Here is a 22,425-nt window from a genome sequence, read left to right as displayed (position 1 = left end):
TTCCAGAAAAAAAATCAAAATCAAAATCTTAGGCAACAGAATTTCCTCAATATTTGAAATATCCTACAATTTAAATATTAAATCTAAACTTTATCAGAAAATCAGAATATATATCTCACGAAATAGCCTATAAATAAGAGAAAGAAGTTTCATAGTTTCACGCTCACAAGTTTCAAATAGTTAGGGTTAGGGTTTCCACACCTTTTCAACGATCTCATTCAATTACCATGTCTTCAACCAAGATGATCACTCTCAAGAGCCACGACGGAGAAATCTTCGAAGTAGAAGAGGCTGTGGCTCTTGAATCGCAGACGATCAAGCACATGATCGAAGACGGCTGTGCCGAGAACGCAATCCCTCTTCCGAACGTGACAGGCAGCATTTTGGCAAAAATTATTGAATACTGTAAGAAGCATGTGGATGCAGAAGCGAGTTCCGATGATCTTAAGGAATGGGACGCGGAGTTCGTGAAGGTTGACTCGGCTACGCTATTCAATATCATATTAGCTGCAAACTATTTGAATATACCGAGTTTGCTGGAGCTTACATTCCAGGCAGTGGCGGAGTTGATGAAGGGGATGACACCAGAGGAAGTTCGAACGATGTTTAATATTAAGAATGACTTTACTCCAGAGGAAGAGGCGGAAGTTCGTCGGGAAAATCAATGGGCTTTTGAATGATATCGCAATTTCTTTCTTCACAATGAGGGTGTTGGTGTTTTAGCACTTTTATTTTTTTTAATCATGCTTTTGCATTGTTAACTATTTCATCATCTTTAATTTTGTTAAAAAAAATTATTTTATTTTATCAATTTGAAAGGATGAATTTCTTTCAAATTTGTTATTTATAAGTCTCATGAGAGCTTGTTTACATTGGTATACTTCAATTCTTTTGTATTTGTCACTAATAACCTCTTCTGTTTTTATTTGATTCACACTTATATTTTGTTTGGTAATTTTTATGGTTTTGCTTTAATATATTTGTCCACCGAAATTTTGAATATTATAATAAATGTATTTCAAAGAAGGAATACAATTGAATCTTTCTCTATCCCACACGTCAGGCATTATGGTCCGAATATAGAGATAGCTATGATATGTCAAGAGATACATAAAAATCAACGTCTTACAAAACTTTAATAAAACCGTTAATTTTGTTCATTCTCTTTGACATATCAATTGATTTTTGATGTTAGCTTTTTATCAAACAGTGAATTTTGTTATATATAAATGCGATAAAGAGTTTTCGGAGTTGTCATATTACTACGTTTGACACATTGTTGTCATTTGATCCTGTCCATATATATATATATATATATATATATATATATATATATATATATATATATATATATATATATATATATATATATATATATATATATATATATATATATATATATATATATATATATATATATATATATATATATATATATATATTCGTTTATGTTTAGATTCTGTTAACACAGGCTATAGCTTATAATTGTTAAACGGGTTTTCATATAATTTCATACATTAAAAGGTTTTTTTTTTTTTTACATTTATAGCTTATGTTTCCAACACAAGTTAGCATTTTGAAGGTTGTTTCTATGTTGAAAGTTGAAATCATTTATGTTGCTATGGAGAAGCAATATAAGAATTATGAAGGTATTTTGGCAGCGTGTTTATTATAATGTATGTAGATTGTTTGTTTCACTAACCCTTCATTGAAGGTGAGTTCACTTAAAGTGATTAGAAAATAATAATTTGAAAATTAAGTTATATTTAAAATGCAACTTTGATCAGTTCATCTATCGCACTTTAACGCATAGAACTTGATTTATTGTCCAAATTTCTTCAAATCAATGGTTTGTTCTGTTAGAGGCAACAATCGGGGGAGGGTCAAGCGAGGTGATAGGTGTGTGGGTTCTCTCACTTATAAAGTGTTCAATCTTCCATTTTCTAACTAATGTGGGACTTCTTCCTCACACTTGATTCTCAACACCCCCCTCAAGTGTGAGTTGATACACAATGGTCCCCCTCATGTGGAAGCTTTCTCTTCCACATACACTTATATCGGTTGATACTCTTCAACTACATGTATTCGTTCTCAACATGTTCTATATTAATTTAAATTGCAAAATATCAAATTTGTTGAGATATTCCGAATCATTTTCATTGCTATCATCATAAGAATCATCATCATCGATTAAAATAATGATGATGGTAGCGGTGATGATGATTCCGAAATAGTCAAAATATTGATGCTTTGCAAAATAAACTAGGAATGAACCATTTTTTTTGAAGAACTTAGGTCATTGAACCAAATACTATGTGTTAAGTAGCAAAAGATGAATTACGGTTTGAATGCAATTTGAAAAACAGTGGTTCCTTTAAGTTGTTTTTCAAGACTAACTTAAAATTTTAAATTATTATTTGTTACATCAATTTTAATGGTTGTATATGTTTAATGAGGTATAGGAAAAAAAAACAAGCAATCTATATATTTTATAATAAACTCGGGGTACTTTCCATAACGGTTATCAACTCTAACCGTGGTGAAATTGTAACAATATTCCAAATAAACTGTTCTTGCTTTGTTATGTAGAGTCCCATTAAATATATGATACTTACTATCACGGCCTAGTAGCCGTTGTAATAAACTGGAAAGCGCGCTACCTATCACAACGGTTTTCTAGAAAAATGTTGCGATAAATTTAATGGTCATGGGTTCGATTCCCAGCTGCGTCGTGTTGATATTTTTTCTAGATAGCGCTCGAGATATTATAACGGGTATGACTATAACCGTTGTTAAATTTTCTGCATAATTAACAAATATTATTCTGCTTTTATAATTAATCCCATTTTTAAACCAGTATTATTGTTCACCATATCACATCAGAAAATAAAAATGACATTTGTGATAAAGTTATCTAAATAATGTTAATTGTATCATATTCATAATATCACATAATTGTATCATATTCAATTGTACCTGAACAAACAATCTACAGTTTACACATTACATAACATCACATAATTGTAACTTGGTGTTTTGGTGTCTTGTCTCTTGGTGTCTTGACTCTAAAGACCTATAATTTCAAATAATTATACTTGTTAATAAAAATACTTGGAAACTATAACATACATGAATATATTATGAATAAAGAATAAATTACGTTCGAATATCATGGACAACATCTCCATCAACTTCGTCATATGAGGTAGGAACTTGTGTTGTGTAAGAAGGTGTGGACGAAATATCAAGACTTTCATCACTAAGAGGAATGTATTTTCTTTGGAGAGCGATTGATCATTTCCCTGATACAGGGACGGATCCAGGAATTTTAATAAGCGGGGTCAAGGTCAATTTTTTTATACAAAAATTAGAATCAAATAATATAATTTTTCATAAAAAAAACATACAAATACTTATGTGTAAAATAATGATAATGTATATCTAAAAAGTTAAATATTAAAAAAAATACTAATGTGTATAAAAAAAATTGAAAACAACTTAATATTCCAAAATTATAATTGCTCTCTACGTGTCTTCATATTTTGAAAGTGTTGTAAAAAAATTTCATTTTCAACACCATCAAATATATCACTTTCTATGTATTATGCAAATTTAGTTAAAAAAAACTATACAACTTCCTAATACATTTTTTAATTTGCATTTCCTTTTGAAAATAAAAACAATAAAGTAAAATTAAATGTCACATTTATGTTTCCTAGAGTATAAAATTAGTAAATGAGTGGTGTGGGGACATTAAGATATTTTATGTGGGGTCAATATATCAATATTATTATTAGCTTTAAAGAAAAAAATCAAGTGGAGTCACTTGACCTCAATTTACTCTACTTAGATCCGTCCCTGCCCCGATATATTCGATGGATCGGTAACATAGAAAACTTGTTTTGCTTGAGAAGCCATGATGAGTGGTTCGATCATAAAAGATGACTTACCAAGGTCGACCCGTGTGAATCCTAAGTTATCAATATGTACACCAGTACTATTATTCGGAACCCACTTGCATTTAAATAAAGCCACTTTAAAAATAACATGATTAATCTCCCAAATCTCATCAATGACACCATAAAATGTGGTAGTTGCCAATACAGGATTCTAATCTTTCGAACTAGAGGAATACACTGATTCGGCTTCAACCATGACCCCACTATTTTGCATTGCACTACGATTATCTTTTGATTTTGTATAAAAGGTATAATGACCAATGTCGTATGCACCCCAAGTAATGACACAAAATTTTGACTCGTACGACAACCATTTAAGTATCTCATATGCACTACGATCATTAGATACACTTTTATTAAACCAATCTATGAATCTCTTGCTATGCTCTATCAATAACAATTTGTCACTCATTCAGGGATATTTTTTCCTTAAAAGTCTTTTAAGAGTATCTATGAAAGATTGAACTTCATTTATATTATTCAATATATAGAAATGTACTTGAATAACTACATCCCGAGCCATTGACTTAACATTTAGACCTTGAATACCTCTTCCGTCTGTGTGATCAGCGTGACGAGACTTTGGAATTCCTACAAAATCAGCTTCCGACAAATAGTTTGTACAAAACTCAATAGCTTCTTCAGTGACGTATCTTTCAACAATTGAAGCTTTCGGTCGTTGATGATTCTTCGTATATCCTTTAAAGATATTCTTATATCGCTCTATTAGATACATACACCTTAAATAAAGTGGACTACAAAATCTGATTTCTCTGACTAGATGAACAAGTAAGTGAACCATAATGTCAAAAAATGATGGAGAAAAATACATCTTCAATTGACACAAGATTATTGCAGCCGCATCTTCTAATTCATCTAACTTTTTGAAATCAGGAACTTTATTACATATGGCATTGAAGAATAAGCACAATATCGTTATAGTTACTCTCACATTCTTTGGTAGGATCCCACGGATAACCACTGGTAGAAGTTGTTGCATCAATACATGACAATCATGATATTTTAAACCAATTAACTTGAGATATTTCATTGATACAAGTTTCTTGATGTTTGATGAGTAACTTTATGGAACTTTAATACCTTGAAAACACTCGCAGAAAAATTTATTTTCCTTTTTAGATAAAGTGTGACATGCTGGAGGCAGATAAGTTCTTTTTCCTTTCTCTATTGGAGCCAACTGTTTTTGTATACCCATCGCCTCCATATCAAGACATGAATTCTTACTATCTTTAGTTTTGCCTGGAATATTTAGAAGTGTGTCAATCAAACTATCACACAAATTTTTCTTCACGTGCATCACATCAAGACAATGTCTAACATCAAGACTTGACCAATACGCAAGATCAAAGAAGATGAACCTCTTTTCCATATATTTTTTGCAACTGCTCCTTTTTATTTTTCTCTCTTCCCGAAGACAACATTAATGTGTTTCTTTCATTGATAAACTTCATCCGTGGTTCAAGGTTCAGGAGTCTTATTAAACTCTTGCTCACCATTAAAAGCCCTCTGTAATCTACGATAAGGATGATCGGGTTTTAGAACTTTTCAATGCCCAAGGTAAAAAAGTCTTTTTTCCAAACTCAAGTTGTTGATAAGAAGTACTATCTTCACAAATTGGACACGCTTTATGTTCTTTGACATTATATCCAGCCAAGTTACCGTAAGCAGGAAAGTCGTTGATTGTACAGAATAACATTGCAAGCATCTTAAACTTTTCCCCAGAATATGCGTCATCAACTTCAACGCCTTCATCCCACAAGAGTCATAAATCATCAATTACTAGACTTAGATAAACATCTATGTCGTTACTAGGTTGTCGTGGTCCAGAAATCATCATACTTAACAGTATATACTTGCGCTTCATGCACAACCAAGGAGATAGGTTGTAAATAGTAAGAAAAACAAGTCACGAAGAATGATTAGTACTCAGATTACCAAAGAGGTTCATTCCATCAGTGGAAAGCCTAAGCCTAAGGTTTCTTGGCTCAACTCCAAAATCTGGAAACAACGAATAAATTTTCTTCCATTGCAACGAATTAGCTACATGGCAAATGTTTCCATCACGAGTCCTTTCATCTGCATGTCATCTAAGATTCTTTGTGTCATTCAAATTAGCAAAAAGTCTCTTAAATCTTGAAACTATTGGCAAGTACCATAACAATTTTGCAGGAGTATGCTTCCTACTAACATTGTCATAATCATCGTCATCACTATTTTGTTCGCCTTCAGTTTGTAACGCAACACACCATATTTCGGATATTGATACAAGTCTTCATACTCTTTCCTATACAATATACAATGATTAGGGAAAGCATGTATTTTGATATGCTCTAGACTCATTGGACACAATATCTTCTTGGTCTCATAGCAACGATCCGACAATTTGTTATCTTCTAATAACATTTGCTTTAGCAATTCAAGTAATTTTGTGAAACTTTTATTTGATCATCCATTTTTTACCTTCATATTAAACAGCTTTAACACCACCGACAATCGTATAAAATTTATGCATCCCTTATATAAATAGGTGTATTCATCACTACATAAGGTATCATAAATATGAGCATTCTTAAAAGAATATTCCCCAATATCATGGAACATATCCTCTAGTTGATCCTCCATATATTCATCTTCCTCCACTCTTTGACTTTGTGGCGTCCACCTTTCCTCTTTATCCACCTCACCATGTCACGTCCATATTATATACTTTTGATATATACCATCACAACAAAGGTGCTGAAATATTTCGTTATTTGTACCCTTATTGATATTTGTGCAAACAACACAAGGACAATAAAAGATTCCATTATTTTCGGGAAGATATTTATCAGGGTATTCAAGGAGCTCAAGAACTCCTTTCTCATAAACTGGACCTAATCTATCGGCTTTCATACAACTACGATCCATAACAACTTCTGAAATTTATTATACACGTATAATAATGTGAATGACACACCAAAATCTAAAACTAAATCAAATCTAAACCTAAAGCATATGAAAAATGTACTCTTATACTGACTTGAGCATACATACAAAAAAAGAATGCAGATGTTGAAGAGTACCGTACTTCGAAGCTGGAGAATCTTATGCACGTAAGAAATGAATATGTTGAAGAGTGCCGTACTTTGAAGCTGAAGAATCAAATGAATGAAGAGGGTGAAGATTTGAGCATATACAACATAAACAAAACAAAAAAACGAATGAAGATGTTGAAGAATACCGTACTGGAAAGCTGAAGAAACAAATGAACAAAAAGGGTCAAGATTTGAGCTCCAAATGAATGGATATGAAGAGGGTAAAGATTACGCCATCTCTGTCGTCTCTGGCTCGCTTGTTCACCTAGGGCGTCTTATGAAAGAAATACGAAATAAGTTTTGTTTTAATTTATCTGTAAACCCTTTAATCTAGGTTGGACAAAGCAACTGTAGTGGAAACTTAAGTCCTCTAATAATGGTTAGTGTATTAACCGTTGTAAAATCATTTACAATTTATTTTTTAAATAATGGAGGTAGGTGGAACACACTTAATGTACTCTAAAAAATTGGAAAAAATGCAGTAGTTGAGAATCGAAGCGTGTTACACATTATTTTTTTACTACGGTGTTTAAAATCAACTGTCATTAAATTACTGTTGATAAATCCCGCAACTCATTGGGCACGAAAATTTTAACCTATATCACTACAGTGTATATGAATATGTTGTAAACATGACGTTGTTGTTTGCGCGTTTTGTAGTAGTGTGGGTGTCGAACTAATGAACTAAATATATACCACAATGGTTCGCAGTTACAACCGTTGTGGTATGATGAGCGCTACCTAGCTTCCACCACAGTCGCGCGACCATGGTGATATGCGTCTTACATACAACCAATCTTTATCTCACAACAGTTGGTCAAGCTTTATAGTATCACTTTTTCAACCGTTGTGGTATGACTTTTTCGTAGTAGTGTTTTTTAAATAAAAAAAAGGCCTAAGCTTTGATATTTTTTAATAAGACAGACTTAAACTTTATAAAACCTACCTCGACGCAGTCTATTCCCGCACCTAATCACTTATCTTAAAATTGATTATCGTCGTGCTCTTAAAATGAAATGAAACCTTGTCATGTAAATATATTTCAAACATTGTTCAAAATATTAAATACATCCATTTTTGTATAAAAATTATCATTTGTATTCTTTAAACAGTGTTTTAAGAATATTAGTTGATATTTTTCTTTCTTAGAAAGCATTTAAGGTTATTTGATGTTTAACTCAATTTATTATAAAATAGCCATGACTACGCACATAAGTAGTGGTGTTTTTCCTTCTCTTTTTTCATAGGTTTCATCTTCAATTTGAATAATTATTTAGTACTTCATGGTGTGTGTTTGTCTTACAAATACTACTATTGTACTCTTCTTTGCCCATACATAATCTGAGTATTTGTAGCTAATATCTATATACTCTTGTGTCAAAAATAAAATAAAAAAACTCTGATAGGATTGTTTAGGTTGTTTTTGGAGTATGTTTCATGAATCAATTACATCAGCACAATGAATGTGAATTATAACAATAGTGAATTCAATAATCAAATATAAAACCAAACAGACTAAAAAAAATTAGGCTACTTATTCAACCACCATCTTGCATCCTATGTTGTTCCACCAAACACTGCAAATCGCAAGCTTCCTATGCATTAATGGCTGCTTGTAATTGTTCAAGGCTTTTACCTTTGGTTTCTGGAACTACTAAAACTATAAATAATATAGCTACTACATTGAATGCAGCATAAAGAATGAATGTACCTGAAAATCAGTAATACAAGTAAACGTGCACGTTGGCTTCTAGAACATAAATGACAAAATGATTGTCACATTATAAAGCTGAAAAATAATATATTTACCATAAGAGTTCCAATTCATGAGAAAGTTGAAAGTATAGGAGCATAGCCATGCACCAAACCAGTTCACCAACGTGGCTATGCTTCCGGCCTGTCCTTTAATATTCACAGGAAATATCTGCAACACAAGTAATAATTCAGTAAAATTTGTGCCATCTTTTGCCAAGTAAAATCACACTAAATCTGATATAGCAAACATGTTTTTTAACTGATGAATTCGAAGGGACCAGGGCGTACCTCAGACATCACGACCCATGGAACTGCTCCCATTCCTATTGAAAATGATCCTATGTAGACCTAATATCAGTAATAGAAAGAGTAAATGTCACATGGAGAATGACTTCACATTTCTGAGATGTGTTAAACATGAAAACATCAACAGAGAAAGAGTAGTAGCCATACAAGTATGCCGGTTACAGCAAGTGCTGGGACTGCCTCGACACCCACACCATGAACCTGTTACTCACAAGGATATCACTTTTATAGATATTGGGACTAAAAACTTGAAGCTATAATGCTTTTAGTGTGGATGTACCTTAAGATAGAATGCAACTGCGATAAACACACATCCTGCAACCAGTCCCGATCCAGATGCCTAATTGAAACAAAGAAATAACAATAACAATATCATACATGAAGAGGATAAGTAAAGTTTGAAGATAAGTTGTTTCGTGTTTTGAATTTACCAATAGTAGAGGCTTCCTGCCTGCTTTATCTATGAGGGTTGCTCCAACAGCTGTGATTACAATCTGCGAAATTAAAAAAACATGATTGAGATAGTTTGGAAGGAAAAAAATTAAACTTTTCAATGACTACTAGTCAAGTTAAAAATAAGAACCTGACTAATAGCAAAATATATACTCCCGGCCGTGGAAGGAAATCCTACAACATAATTAAAATACACAAATACACCAAAACAAAATAAGAAACAGAGTTCTTCATGAAGTTTTAAAACGCGTTTTCATTGGGAATTATAGGTCATACGCAAATGTCAGATTTTGAATGACAAGTTATGATTAGAGTAGTAAGTACCTGCTAGGTCAAAAATACTGCTGGCATAAAATACAATTCCATTGATTCCACCTAATTGCTGGCAGATCATTAGCCCTATTGCGATCTGGTCATGAATACATAAAAATTTGTACTTATTGGATTAAGGAAAAATAAAATGAAAATTTTGAATGGAAAGCACATAAGATTTGCTTAATACAACAATAACATGAGAAGGTGGAAAATAAACTATCATTTTCCACACACCCTTAGAGAAAATGAACTGATGTCAATAGTGGAACTATAGTTACCTACCGTGAGTGAGCGTAAATATCTTTTTTGAAACAAATCCAACACCTTCGGTTTTGCAAGTTTTTCTAAACTAGTTATATAATCCTGTGTGGCAGAACAAATACACCGGCTTAAAATTGCATTATATTTGAAATTCTGTCTTAAATATTGTGCGTGAAGGCAAAGTCACAGAAATATATCCAACACATTGTAACCTGAATTTCTTCTGCTTCTTGAGATATATCGTAATCTTTACCACGAAGTATTTGCAATGCAGCCACAAAATCTTCCGACCGTCCTCTCTTTGCCTGCAGTCATTATTTGGTCGGTACTCGACACTCTTGGTGTTGTGCTAAACACTTTATATTTTAAATTTTATATAGAAATTTATTACTTACCAGCCATCTAGGAGACTCTGGAATGAAGAATAGACCCAAAAGCAACACAGCAGCAGGAATAAGTCCTGTAATCCCAAACGTTTATTTAGTACTTACAAGTTTCAATTAACTTATACTGTTCTAAAATCGCGCTCTGCATATATAGTCTTCTTTTTAGTGAAATTATATTCAAATTGCAAAGAAAACTGACCAATTAAAGATAAAGCCCTCCATGAAAGTACTGTTCCAATTACGAATGACACGGATGCCCCAAGAACAATCATGAACTACAAAAGAAGAAGAAAAACAAACTTGTATGACAATGCTACCTTCATTGCGTACTGATTTAGATACTTATATAATGATGGTTATTAAGTTACTATGATGATCATAGAGTCACAATGTTTAGCAAAAATATACCTGATTTAAGGTAGTGAGGGCTCCTCGGAGTTCTTTTGGTGAGATTTCTGCTACGAAGATAGGAACCTTATATGATAATAATACATCAAATATTAAGTCACATAAATTGAACATAAGCAAGTGTTTAAAAATGAAAGTTTGAGTATTGTTTCATTGAACAAGTAGAACTACAACGAACCACAAATGAAAAGACTCCCATTCCATATCCTGTTGCTAGTCTCCCAATATCCAAAGGAACTGGACCCTGAGAACAAGAGAAAAGCCAATCAGTTAATCCTTGGAGAACAGTTATGACAACAAAAAAATCAGATAGGTTGTGTGTGAAGAACCTTTGAAAAATAAATAACAAGCCATCCTGCAACACAGAAAGCACTTGATACTCTCATTGCCTGCATATACATTCCAAAACCAACTTTTAATGAATACCTCAAATAATAAAGATAATTAATGATTTGGAAGCTAATTTTAAAATAATCATAATCATTTTCCTGCAATTACCCCCTTTCGGCCGACTAAATCAGCAATTGGTCCACTTGTTATTGCGCCAATCATTGCACCGAAAGTCAAGATGGAGCCAAACAAGGAGTACTGCATTCATTCATTCAGCAAAAATCAAAGAAAACAACATCAAATCCACCACATGAATCAAATCCAGTAACTAGGAAATAATACAAACATTTTTGTGCATGATAATAATCATGAGTTTTTAGATCCATTTCATAAGTTTTCATTAATCTAAGGATCATGAAGTTGAATCAAATTTTGAATAATTTGTGGCTAACCTCAGCCAAAGACAGATTAAGATCCTTCCTGATAGCTTCTTGAGTTGGAGATGAATATCCAGTCTGGAAAATAAAAATAACAATTACTCTATAAGTGCTTATTTCAACTATTGATGAGGTTTATAGTAGGTAAAGATAGAAGGGTTGAAATAAAGACTTACACAAGTACCAAATTCAAAAGAACCACAAACAGCAATGAATGTGGTGAAGTAAACCATCCATGGATGATTATGATGATGATGATGATGATCTTTGGTTTCATTGACAAGTTGGTTATTGTTTTCCCCTAACAATGGTTCTGTTACTCCTCTCTTCTTACCACCCTCAACATCCTCTTTGATTCCCATCTTCACTTCTATCAATGTGTGTACAATCTTACTTCACCTTCGAGTTGGTGGTCCTAATGAATGATGATTATGACAGTGTCTGGCTTTATATAGAAAAAAAATGTCAAATGATTCGAATTCAAGTAAGTATGTGCTGTTATTTCTATACAAGGAATGCAATTTATTTAATTAGTTGCAAATCTCTGAGTTATAGAAAGATTTTTAAATTACTATGTACATTATATGTCTAAAACAAACGGTTAATGGCTTAAAGATAAATATCAAATAAGTAGTTCATTGATGAACCACTTTTGTATACCAATAGATTTATCTAACGGTTTGAGTTAAAATATGACGTAACCGACACTCCTAAGGCCATGAAGCATTCCTCCGCCGTAAACACCATCAAGGCTCTCATTCCGCCATGAGTCTTCCTCTATGCTGGATTGTTTACTGCTATCATGATATTTCATATGTGAGGAAGAAAAATCTAGGGGTATTGTTGATGTGATACTAAACCAGGATTGATCCCTACACACCAATTTAAATTGATAAATTTGAATTTTATGTGTTTTTGTATGATTGTTTGTGTTGGAGAATCATTGAATTATTAATTTCTATAGGGTATTACTCCATACAAGTTACTGATTTGGGGAATTATTGTTCTATTTGTGTTGCTATAGTTTTTCTTTGCGTGAGGGTTAGACTAGAAATGGATGCAACCATGAGAGGTAGATAAAACGTGAGACGTGAGAGAAATAAGTGGGTACATACAGAGAGAAAGGGCTAAAATCAGTATGGTAATGAAACACAACCATGAATGAAGGTCTTTTTAATCTAATGACAAAAATAAGTTTTTTTTAAGAGAATATTTCAATCAATCTTTAGATACCTATCGCAATTCCATTTATGTTTTTATTATCGGAGATACACATCAAAAAGCATTTTTTTTTGTTAAAATTTAAATTTTTTTCGGAGGTGCAAGTATTTTAAACTGAAAAAACTTCAAAATAATTCAACATTCCGTAAATGCACCTTAGTAAAAATCAAAATTTGGCCAAAAAAAAATTCTGATGTGTATCTCCGGAAGCACAAGGGCGTTTAAAATTAGAACAAAACTTTGTATGAAATGTTCCAACACAAAAATTATTAACATCTAATAGAATTAAGCACATTCTCAAGACTCAAGCTCCATAAATCAATTTTTAAGATTTAATAACCAAAAATAAATACTATATGGACATAATTGAACTCTTCACTTAAGAAATTATATTTTTTTATGTAAATATTATGGAAAAATAAATTATTTAGAATTTACCAATGTTTTTATATAATTAACTAGAGTAATTGTTTTTTTAAAAGATATTGTAGGCATTAATTATTTTTTATGTATAACTAGTAACAAACTCGTGTACACGTACGGGTAATTCTGGTTTGATATCCATATTTGTTTATATAATATATTTAATATAAATAGAAGGTTAAAAAAGTAAAAAAAAATCAATAATAAAATTTGTTAGTATTTAAAAATATTTAAATCAATAATAATTTTTTTCGTATTTAAAAATATTTAAATCAATAATAATGTTTTTCTTGTATACCATTTTTGGCTCTTTCGTATATAAAAATATTTAGATAAATAATAAATTTTTTTCTCGTATACAATTATTACTAGTTTGGGTATCAGTTACAAAAATATTTAGATCAATAGTAAATTTTCGTATATAAAAATATTTAGATCAATAATAGATTTTTTTTCCTGTATACCATTTTTAAATCAAAATTTTTTGGATCATATATATCATTTTTCGTATATAAAAATATTTAGATCAATAATAGATTTTTTCTCATATACAAATATTATTTATGTTTAATTATCATTTACAAAAATAAATGGACCAATAGTAAATTTTCGTATATAATAATATTTAGATCAATAATAGAATTTTTCCCGTATACCATTTTTGAATCAAAATTTTTTGGATCATAAATACTATTTTTTGTATATAAAAATATTTTGTTCAATAATAGAGTTTTTTTCCGTATACAAATATTATTTTTGTTTAGGCATCGTTTACAAAATTATATGGTTCAATAATAAATTTTCGTATATAAAAATATTTAGATCAATAATAGATTCTTTTTTCCCGTATATTATTTTTGGAATAAAAAAATTTTGGATCATAAATATCATTTTTCGTATATAAAAATATTTAGATAAAATCATAATCTATATTATAAAAAGGCTTAAATGCACTTTTGGTCCTGTAAGTTAGCGAATTTTTGATTTTCGTCCCTGTAAGTTATTTTTTTTGGTTTGAGTCCCTATATTTGACTTTCGTGTTCGTTTTAGTCCCTAAAATCAAAATCCGCAGGAAATTTCGCAGGAAAATCCGCAGGAAACCTACATATTTTCCTGCGGATTTTGGCTTTAGGAACTAAACCTCAAGCAAAGAGTAAGATATATGGACTCAAACCAAAAAAAAATAACTTACAAGGACAAAAATGAAAAACTCGCTAACTTACAGGGACCAAAAGTGCATTTAAGCCCTATAAAAATATATTTAAAGAGATGAAAAATAAAATTGTTATATTTAGAAGATTAAAAACATGTTTAATTTTGTAAAGTCATTTATGTTGTAAGTGTTGTACCCTAATTTTTGACTACTGAGATCCCACCATATTCCAAAGAGTAGGATCATCATCATTATCATTATGCATATATCATTTATTAACCCAAAAATACAAAAAAAAAAAATTGTTATTTGTTACTTGTGTTCTATGACAAGAGACTAATCAAGAGGAGACTGAGCAAATTAGGGTTTTAAGGCCCACAAGGAAGTTTAAGCACTCTCCTATGTTTAAAAGGTTCTCTCATCAGTATCTAAGTTCAAGGATAGTCCAATTCAAGATCAATAACTCTCAAGATCACCTGAGGCCCCAAATTAGGGTTTTGACCTAATTACACTTGAGGGTTTACATTTAATCAAGACATGGCTCCAAGACTTAAACCATGATTCAAGGGCATCCAAATCAACATTATAGTCCATTCACATCATTCATTTGAAGAGGAGACTTTGATTCATTTGGAAATCACAAAATTGCAGTTCATTTGAAAAAAGTCAATTGTGTGGGTCAACCATTGACTTTTGAGAAAAATGGCCAACTATGAAATTTTAAGGATTCAAATCATCATCATATGATTATTGAAGACATTTGGCCAAAGAAAATCAAGAAAATTCATCAAGAATCAAAAAGTCAACAAAAATCAAAATTAGAGTTTTAAGTGAATTTTGACCTAATTTTGGGAACTCCAAATTTTGCCTATAAATTCAAAAATCTCCAAACATGAAAGTTGTAGATCTTGATCAAACAAACAACTCATCACACTGAACATTTCTTCAAAAAATGACATGGAATTTTGAAGATTATGTTCAAAAAAACTTGGAAAATTTTGAAGTCTTTTCACTTAGATTTTCTCAACTTTATGACTATTTTTCTCCATGATCCCAAAGGAGTTTGAGAAAAATTTTAACAATTGGATTGAAGTATGTAGCAAGGGCTTTCCAAAGAGATCAATAACATGGAAATTCATTGCTTGAGCTAAGAGATATGATTTTGTGAAGAAGGCTCCATGAACACTTTAAAAATGAAGATGAACATGAAGAACAAGTTTGAATTTTGTTCAAATCTACAAGAATCTTCAAAGTACAGCCCCTCTAACTTGTTTAAGAGGCCATAATCAAAAGATTACACGCTCTTTAGGGCTATGATTCAAGTGATCATTTCATTAATGGCATAAAGGTCACACTTCCATTCTAGAAAAGCATTGCTTTTGCAAAGTGCACTCTCCTTGAGCCTCCCCCATGTCTCCTTTGCACCAAAAGCAATTTAAATCCAACAAGCAAGCTCCTAATTTGCAGAATAATGTATCACATGCATGCTTGGTCCTTGTACTTCACCATTGAAACCATAACTTTCTCATTTCTTCACAAACAAGTAAAGAGGTACAAGTATCACATGTGAACTTAAAAACTATGAGATTTTTCACTCCACAAACCCTAATTTGTGCCTATAAATAGAGGCCCTTGCATCTTTCATCAAACATTCCAGAATTCTCCAAGTCACCTATCACTTGAAATTCTCATTTTTCTAATCTTTGCATTTTTCTAGTGATTTTGAGTTCCACAAGTTCTAGGTGTCAACCAAGGTTTCAAACAACTTCTAAATATCATTTAGAAGCTTTCTACCATTTCCATAACTTCCCAAAACCCCTCTAAACAAAAATCACCATTTTCACTCCATTAAAGGTCCATTTAAGGTTTCAACTTGCCAAAATCCAAACCAAACACAAACCTACCAAGTTAGCCTTTCCAACAGCTTCTATTTATCATATGCAAGCTATCAATAACCTCTAAACACTCACCAAAGGCCCCAAACAGAAAATCTCCCTTCAACCTCCATTAAAGAGTGACCTTGAACCATAACTTTGAATTTCACATTTGGCTCGTGCGTTTTGAGGTTTTTTTTTGTTAGATACCTTCTATATCACATATAGAAGCTATCCAAACACCCGTTTCAGATCTGTAACACCTAGAACATTGAGTTTAGGCATAACTTTTCTTGCTTGTAGGTGAAATCGAGCTAGAGGAAGCAGAGGTGATCAATCCATTCTAAGTGCCCAGAAAGCTTCCTTGGAGGTCATAAAAGCTATTCAGATCATGAGAGCACTTCTGTAATACCTCCAGGCACGAACTGAAACCCTATTTTCAGAGGTAAGAACCTTGAATTAGAGCACACTTGTTTAAGCCTTGTTTTGATTATTTCTTGTTACCAATCTGTTCATAATCATGTAGGGAACAATAGCCCTAAGCTTTTAGGACCTAATTATTTGATTTGAGCATTTAATTTGAAATTGAATTTTTAGGGTTCATACTTATTTATGGAAAATTCGTGAGTTTGAATGAATTTAAATTAATGTTAATCACATGGTTCAATTCGTGACTGAATTCTGAGCACTTTGATGTTTTACATTTTAAAATTGATGGAGAATCGAAGGAACTCGAATTTGGCCTTGGAAGTTTGTTTTTTTATTTCAACGAAGAAGAACAAGATCGAGTTTGGCTCCATTTTCAGTTTTCAAAATCTTTGTTTCTTTTATTTTTAGTGGAAGGCGTGTATTAAACGAATTCATCGTTTAGGTCACTTGGTCACCAGACTTGTACTTAGTGCATCTCACAGGTCTGGGGTTTGAATCCCCCTCGCCCCAGACCTTTTGATTTTATTTTTCTTACATTTTCATTCACTTGTTTAACACATATATTGAGCTGAGTCGGCCTATTGATCAAACATGCGCGCTTAGCCCAGTGGTTAAGTTTTGTGTTTCAATAGTGAAGGTCCTGAGTTCAACCCCTCTTAAGACCAAAAGCTTATTTTTAGCACTAGTTTTATTTCATTTTTAACTAAACTTCAAAAAATCATAAAAAAATAGGAAAATTAATCCTTTTCACTCCTTTTTTGTGTAGTTCATTTATCTTGCATATTTTTATATTATGATTAAAAAACTCAAAAAATATTTAATATTTTATCATTTAAAAATTAATCAAAAACATGTCTTTTATATATTAAAAATCAACTAAAAATCACTTCTTTTGAATATTTTTTTCAAAGAGACTTAGTATGATTTTCTACATATTTGTTTAGGGTTAGGATTTAATGTCATTGACTTCCCCATGTACCCTTAGACCAATCCTCTTTTAGGATTTGGTATTTAATTATTAAAATTAATTAGGTTTAGGTGTTTACTTTAAAACTCTAATTTAAAGTCCTAATCCAAAAACATGTTGATCTTTGTTATCCATGAACCTGTTATCTTGTACATACTTGTTGATTTTAATCCATGCTTTTTGTACTTATATGTTTATCTTAATCATTATCTTTTGTAAATATACTTGTTGATTTTCTATCCATGTGTTTTGTACTTGTTGTTATCATACTTTGTTTATCTAACCATTATGCATAAGTTAAACATTCATCATCCATCATTCATTCATATATGAATTCATCCAAAGATACAAATATTCTTGTTCATTATCATTGATGATTATCATACTTACTTGTTTGTTCTTTTGTGACACATGTTATCACACACACACTTGAGGTATCCATTGATTGTTTGCTTAAGTTGTTTGTTGAAAATCCAAAGGAATGAGAATGGTATTGACTAAAATTGTCAAGGTGCTCAAACTCTTTTCCAATCTCTTTTATTTTTGTGTTAAAGTATTGTTAAAGTTTTTCACTTGTCTTATGGTTTTGTATTATTAAAGCTCAATCAAACCCTTTTGTTTTTTAAACCTTGGTACTAAGAGGAGAATTATTCCTAGTGAAACTACTCTTATTTCATTGACCTTTGTATTATTAAAGCTAGGTCTCTTTGTTTTAAAACCTTGGTGTTAAGAGAAGAATTATTCCCAGGGAAACTTCTCCTAACTCATTGACCTTGTATTGTTAAAGCTTAGTCCCTTCTTATTTTAAAATTGTTAAGTATTGTTAAAGCTTAACCTTCTATAAAAAATCTGTGAGTGTTTTAAAGCTCACACCCAAAAAGATTTTGGCCACTTTGGCCCTTTTTCCTTTTTAAGAGGAACTACAAAAGCTTTGACTTCCCTTTTGTTAAAGGGGTATGTAGGCCTAAGATGCGATGTCTTATCGAGCTCACTTTCAAAAACATCTTTTCCCATCCCCACACTCTCTTTAAACAAGTTCATATATGATTTTCAAAATACATGAACAAACAAAAACAATAATATTTTCAAAGAGGTTCCCATGGAGTACCATGGATATGAGGGGTGCTTAAAACCTTCCCTTTGTATAACAAATCCCCTTACCCAAATCTCTGATAAGTTTATTAGTTTTGATTTTAAAAACTTCTGTGGGTTTTATTCGCTCTTTCTCTTATTCCTTTTGGAAATAATAAAGCGCGATGGTGACTCTGTTTTAAAAAAAAAAAGAGCTAAGTCTCACCAATTTCACCGCTACAGTAAGAAAGCAAGATAAAATTGATAGGCAATCAGGTGAGCGTAAAAAAAATAAAGTTTGATATCATTTACATAATCAAATTATTTTTTTCAAAAGACAAGAAAATCAAAATTTCAAGATAAAAACCAAAAAATTAATAGAAATAATTTGTAGAAATTAAATTCCGACCTCTAGATTAATGCATGTGAAAGCAAATTTGTTGGCAAGCTTTTGTGTTGCAAAATTGCCAAGCTTTTGCGTTGTAAAATCACCAATTTTGAGTATCAAAATACACTTTGTAAGAATAAAAAAGAATGAAAAACTCACCTGGTGAAGAAAATAAGTTGTCAAATTTCTTGCCTCGGTATTGTGAAAAAGAAAGGAAAAAAAAGGTAAGAGAAGAATAATAAAAAAAAGGTAAGAGATGAAACATAAGAGGTGTGAGAGAATTTGTTTTCTTCTTTCAAACTTCAACGAAAGCCATCACCATAATAAAGAAAGCCATAAACATAAGGGTTAAATGCTTTCAACTCCCTGTAATAGTAGCGAGATTCGGTTTTCTCCCCTATTAAAAAAAAAATTTATCCTGGCCCCTTAACAAAAAAGATTCTGTTTTCAGACACCCCCTATTCCATGTTTGGCTGACTGGGCTGGGAGAATCTTGCTAACTGGGCGCCTGATTTCCTTGTTTGGCTGACGTGGCTTGCTTATTGAATATTATGCTTAATAACTCTAAAAAAATTGTCTCCCATGAGAACATGGATATAAACCAACCCCAAACCACTAAACCAATTCGTTTTAATTGAAATAAGATTGCTCCTGTTATACTATATGTAAAGCTGAGTTTAAATTTATTATTTAAAGTTGTACATATATACTTAAAAAAACTGTATGTTAAATAATTATAAAAAAACGTAAATTAAATATTTTAAAGTTTTTTTTTATAATTATATAATATAATATATATAGAAATGTTAATTAAAACGTTTTTTTTAATAAAGTTGAATAATTTTTTTAAAGTTGAATAAAGTTTAATAATTAACGTTTTTAATTTTTTTAATAAACGTTTTTTTTTAATAAATATGTACAGCTTTTTTTAAAAAAAAAAAATTAAAAAAAACGTTAAAATGTATTATTTAATTATATAATATAATATATATAAATGTTAATTAAAACGTTTTTTTAATGAAGTTGAATAATTTTTTTAAAGTTGAATAAAGTTTAATAATTAACGTTTTTAATTTTTTTAATAAACGTTTTTTTTTTTAATAAATATGTACAGCTTTTTTTATATTTATATTATTAAAGTTTTTTAATTTATATAAACGTTTTTAATAATTTTATTTATATGTTTTCTTCAGTTTTTTTATAATTATATAAATGTATTATTTAATAATTTTAATAAATGTTTTTAATTAATGTTTTTAATTAATGTTTTAATTATATAAATGTTTTTTTATAATTATATAAATGTTTTTTTAATTAACGTTATAATTATATAAATGTATTTTTAATTAATGTTTTAATTATATAAATGTTTTTTATAATTAAAAACGTTCTAATTATATAAATCTTTTTTTAAAATGTTTTTTAAAAGTTGAATAATTTTAAAAAAGAGCTTTTTTATAATTATGTACAGCTTTTTTAATTATATAAATATTTTTATAAATGTTTTTTATAGTTATATAAATGTTTATATAAATTATTAGAAAAATTATTAAAAATGTTTATTACATAAAACATTTAAATAAAATTATTAAAAAAATGTTAATTAAAATAAATTTAAATAATTTATAATTATGTAATTATTAAGTAATACATTTATATAATTATTTAAATATTTTTACAGTTTTAATTTATATGTTATTGAAAAAGAATGAAGTATTAATATATAACACTCTTTAGCAACAATAAACAACTAAATATGCATGGTGTGGTGGTAAGCTTCCAACGCTGTAGCCTAAGTAACCTGGGTTCGAATCCTAGTTTTGCAACTTATTTATTTTCAATTTTTTCAAACTTTCCAAAGCAAAGCAGCCACGTCAGCCAAACAATTTCCAAAGCAAAGCAGCCACGTCAGCCAAACAAGGAAATCAGGCGCCCAGTCAGCAAGATTCTCCCAGCCCAGTCAGCCAAACATGGAATAGGGGGTGTCTGAAAACAGAATTTTTTTGTTAAGGGGCCAGGACAAAAAAAAATTTTAATAGGGGGGAAAATCAAATCTCGCTACTATTGCAGGGGGTGAAAGTCATTTAACCCTAAACATAACAAAACATTAACACAACCGAAAAATAGATAACAAAGAACATTAAGATTCTATAATCATAACAAAAAAAGATATACAACACAGTGTTTCTAAACCATAAATATACAAAACGGATAAAGAAATAATGTGGTAAAACATAAAAACAAAATACAATCTGAAATTCAAAGTTGAAAAGACATGAAATATATAAAATAAAATTGTGAAGAAAAAATGAAACCTTAGAAATACTTGTATATGAAAGGCTAGGCCAGGAAGATGAAAATAAGAATAGGGATGAGAAAGATGGGAGATGTAACAATGGGGTTTGAAATGTAGAAATAGAAGCATGACTTTTCTGCAACTGACATATTGCAACATTGGGAATGAATAATTGTGATGGAAGTGCAATAAATTAATTTGACATAAAGTTATTTTTAATTAAAATTGAATTAGTCTTCTAGTTGGAAGAGCAAAATGAAACCAAATGGAATCAGCTTGTTTAATTTTGATGGAGTCTTTCAAACAATGTTCAGTTATCCTTACTTCTAAAACTTACAGGTCTTTGACTCAGGGGGGGTGCGTACAACTCAGGGGGGATTTTCTCTATCTAAACTCTGATTTGTTTATTTTTGTGATATAACCCTCTAAAATTGTTACATCAAAATACATGGTTTTGTCATCATCAAAAAGGGGAGATTGTTAGAACAAGGATTGGTTCTGCATTCAATCTTTAAGTTTTGATGATAATAATACATATATTTGATTGAAACAATTTGTACTCTAATAGTTTATTAAGAGTGTAGATTCACTATTTTGATTGATTAGGATTGTTGTCCAGATAATCATCAGAATCAGCGTCATCACTCACCAGAAAAACTATTCATCCCAATTCTGAAAAGACGTCGGCAGTTCTGAAGAATGTTGAACAACTCATCAGAAGAGGATCAATAAAGGTTCTGAAGCAAAATAACTATTCAAATATAAGAATTCAGTTCAAAAACGCTTGCTACTTCCTGTTCAGAAATCAGAATGCGTCGTTCAGATAAGCTGTACTCTTGACTCTGAAGACCTCTTTCTGTTTCTGAAGGATTCTCTCTCATGGAACATTTGCGTCACT

The 22,425-nt window shown here is 30.7% G+C and overlaps 2 protein-coding genes across 2 annotated transcripts; one reads left to right on the top strand and one right to left on the bottom strand.

Annotated features, from left to right (window-relative positions):
• Positions 1 to 197: 197 nt before the first annotated feature.
• Positions 198 to 703, top strand: LOC131612496 (SKP1-like protein 1A). Its single transcript, XM_058884289.1, has one exon. It carries the CDS (start codon positions 228 to 230, stop codon positions 678 to 680), a length of 453 nt encoding a protein of 150 aa, XP_058740272.1. The 5' UTR covers positions 198 to 227; the 3' UTR covers positions 681 to 703.
• Positions 704 to 8,443: 7,740 nt separating this feature from the next.
• LOC131612495 (sugar transporter ERD6-like 7) lies at positions 8,444 to 12,821 on the bottom strand. The gene is made up of 18 exons (XM_058884288.1): positions 11,882 to 12,821; positions 11,721 to 11,783; positions 11,437 to 11,526; positions 11,268 to 11,327; positions 11,117 to 11,182; positions 10,939 to 11,004; positions 10,730 to 10,805; positions 10,540 to 10,604; positions 10,357 to 10,449; positions 10,166 to 10,246; positions 9,893 to 9,977; positions 9,699 to 9,742; positions 9,547 to 9,609; positions 9,396 to 9,455; positions 9,263 to 9,316; positions 9,098 to 9,157; positions 8,864 to 8,978; positions 8,444 to 8,765 (listed from the first exon to the last, which is right to left on the bottom strand). Exons 1-18 carry the CDS (start codon positions 12,065 to 12,067, stop codon positions 8,650 to 8,652), a joined length of 1,443 nt encoding a protein of 480 aa, XP_058740271.1. The 5' UTR covers positions 12,068 to 12,821; the 3' UTR covers positions 8,444 to 8,649.
• Between the last annotated feature and the right edge of the window lie 9,604 nt (positions 12,822 to 22,425).

Source organism: Vicia villosa, linkage group LG6, assembly GCF_029867415.1.
Source record: "Vicia villosa cultivar HV-30 ecotype Madison, WI linkage group LG6, Vvil1.0, whole genome shotgun sequence".
Taxonomy (NCBI): Eukaryota; Viridiplantae; Streptophyta; class Magnoliopsida; order Fabales; family Fabaceae; genus Vicia; species Vicia villosa.
The sequence above is the reverse complement of the archived record's forward strand: the minus strand, read 5'-3'. Positions and strand labels throughout refer to the sequence as shown.

Excerpts from the sequence above, each read along its gene's own strand:
- LOC131612496 (XM_058884289.1), top strand. The coding sequence starts at position 228 with ATGTCTTCAACCAAGATGATCACTCTCAAGAGCCACGACGGAGAAATC.
- LOC131612495 (XM_058884288.1), bottom strand. The coding sequence starts at position 12,067 with ATGGGAATCAAAGAGGATGTTGAGGGTGGTAAGAAGAGAGGAGTAACA. Across the intron at positions 9,456-9,546 it reads GCAGGAAGCCTCTACTATTG|GCATCTGGATCGGGACTGGT; the intron begins GTAAATTCAAAA and ends TGTTTCAATTAG. Across the intron at positions 9,158-9,262 it reads TTGCTGTAACCGGCATACTT|GTCTACATAGGATCATTTTC; the intron begins GTATGGCTACTA and ends TACTGATATTAG.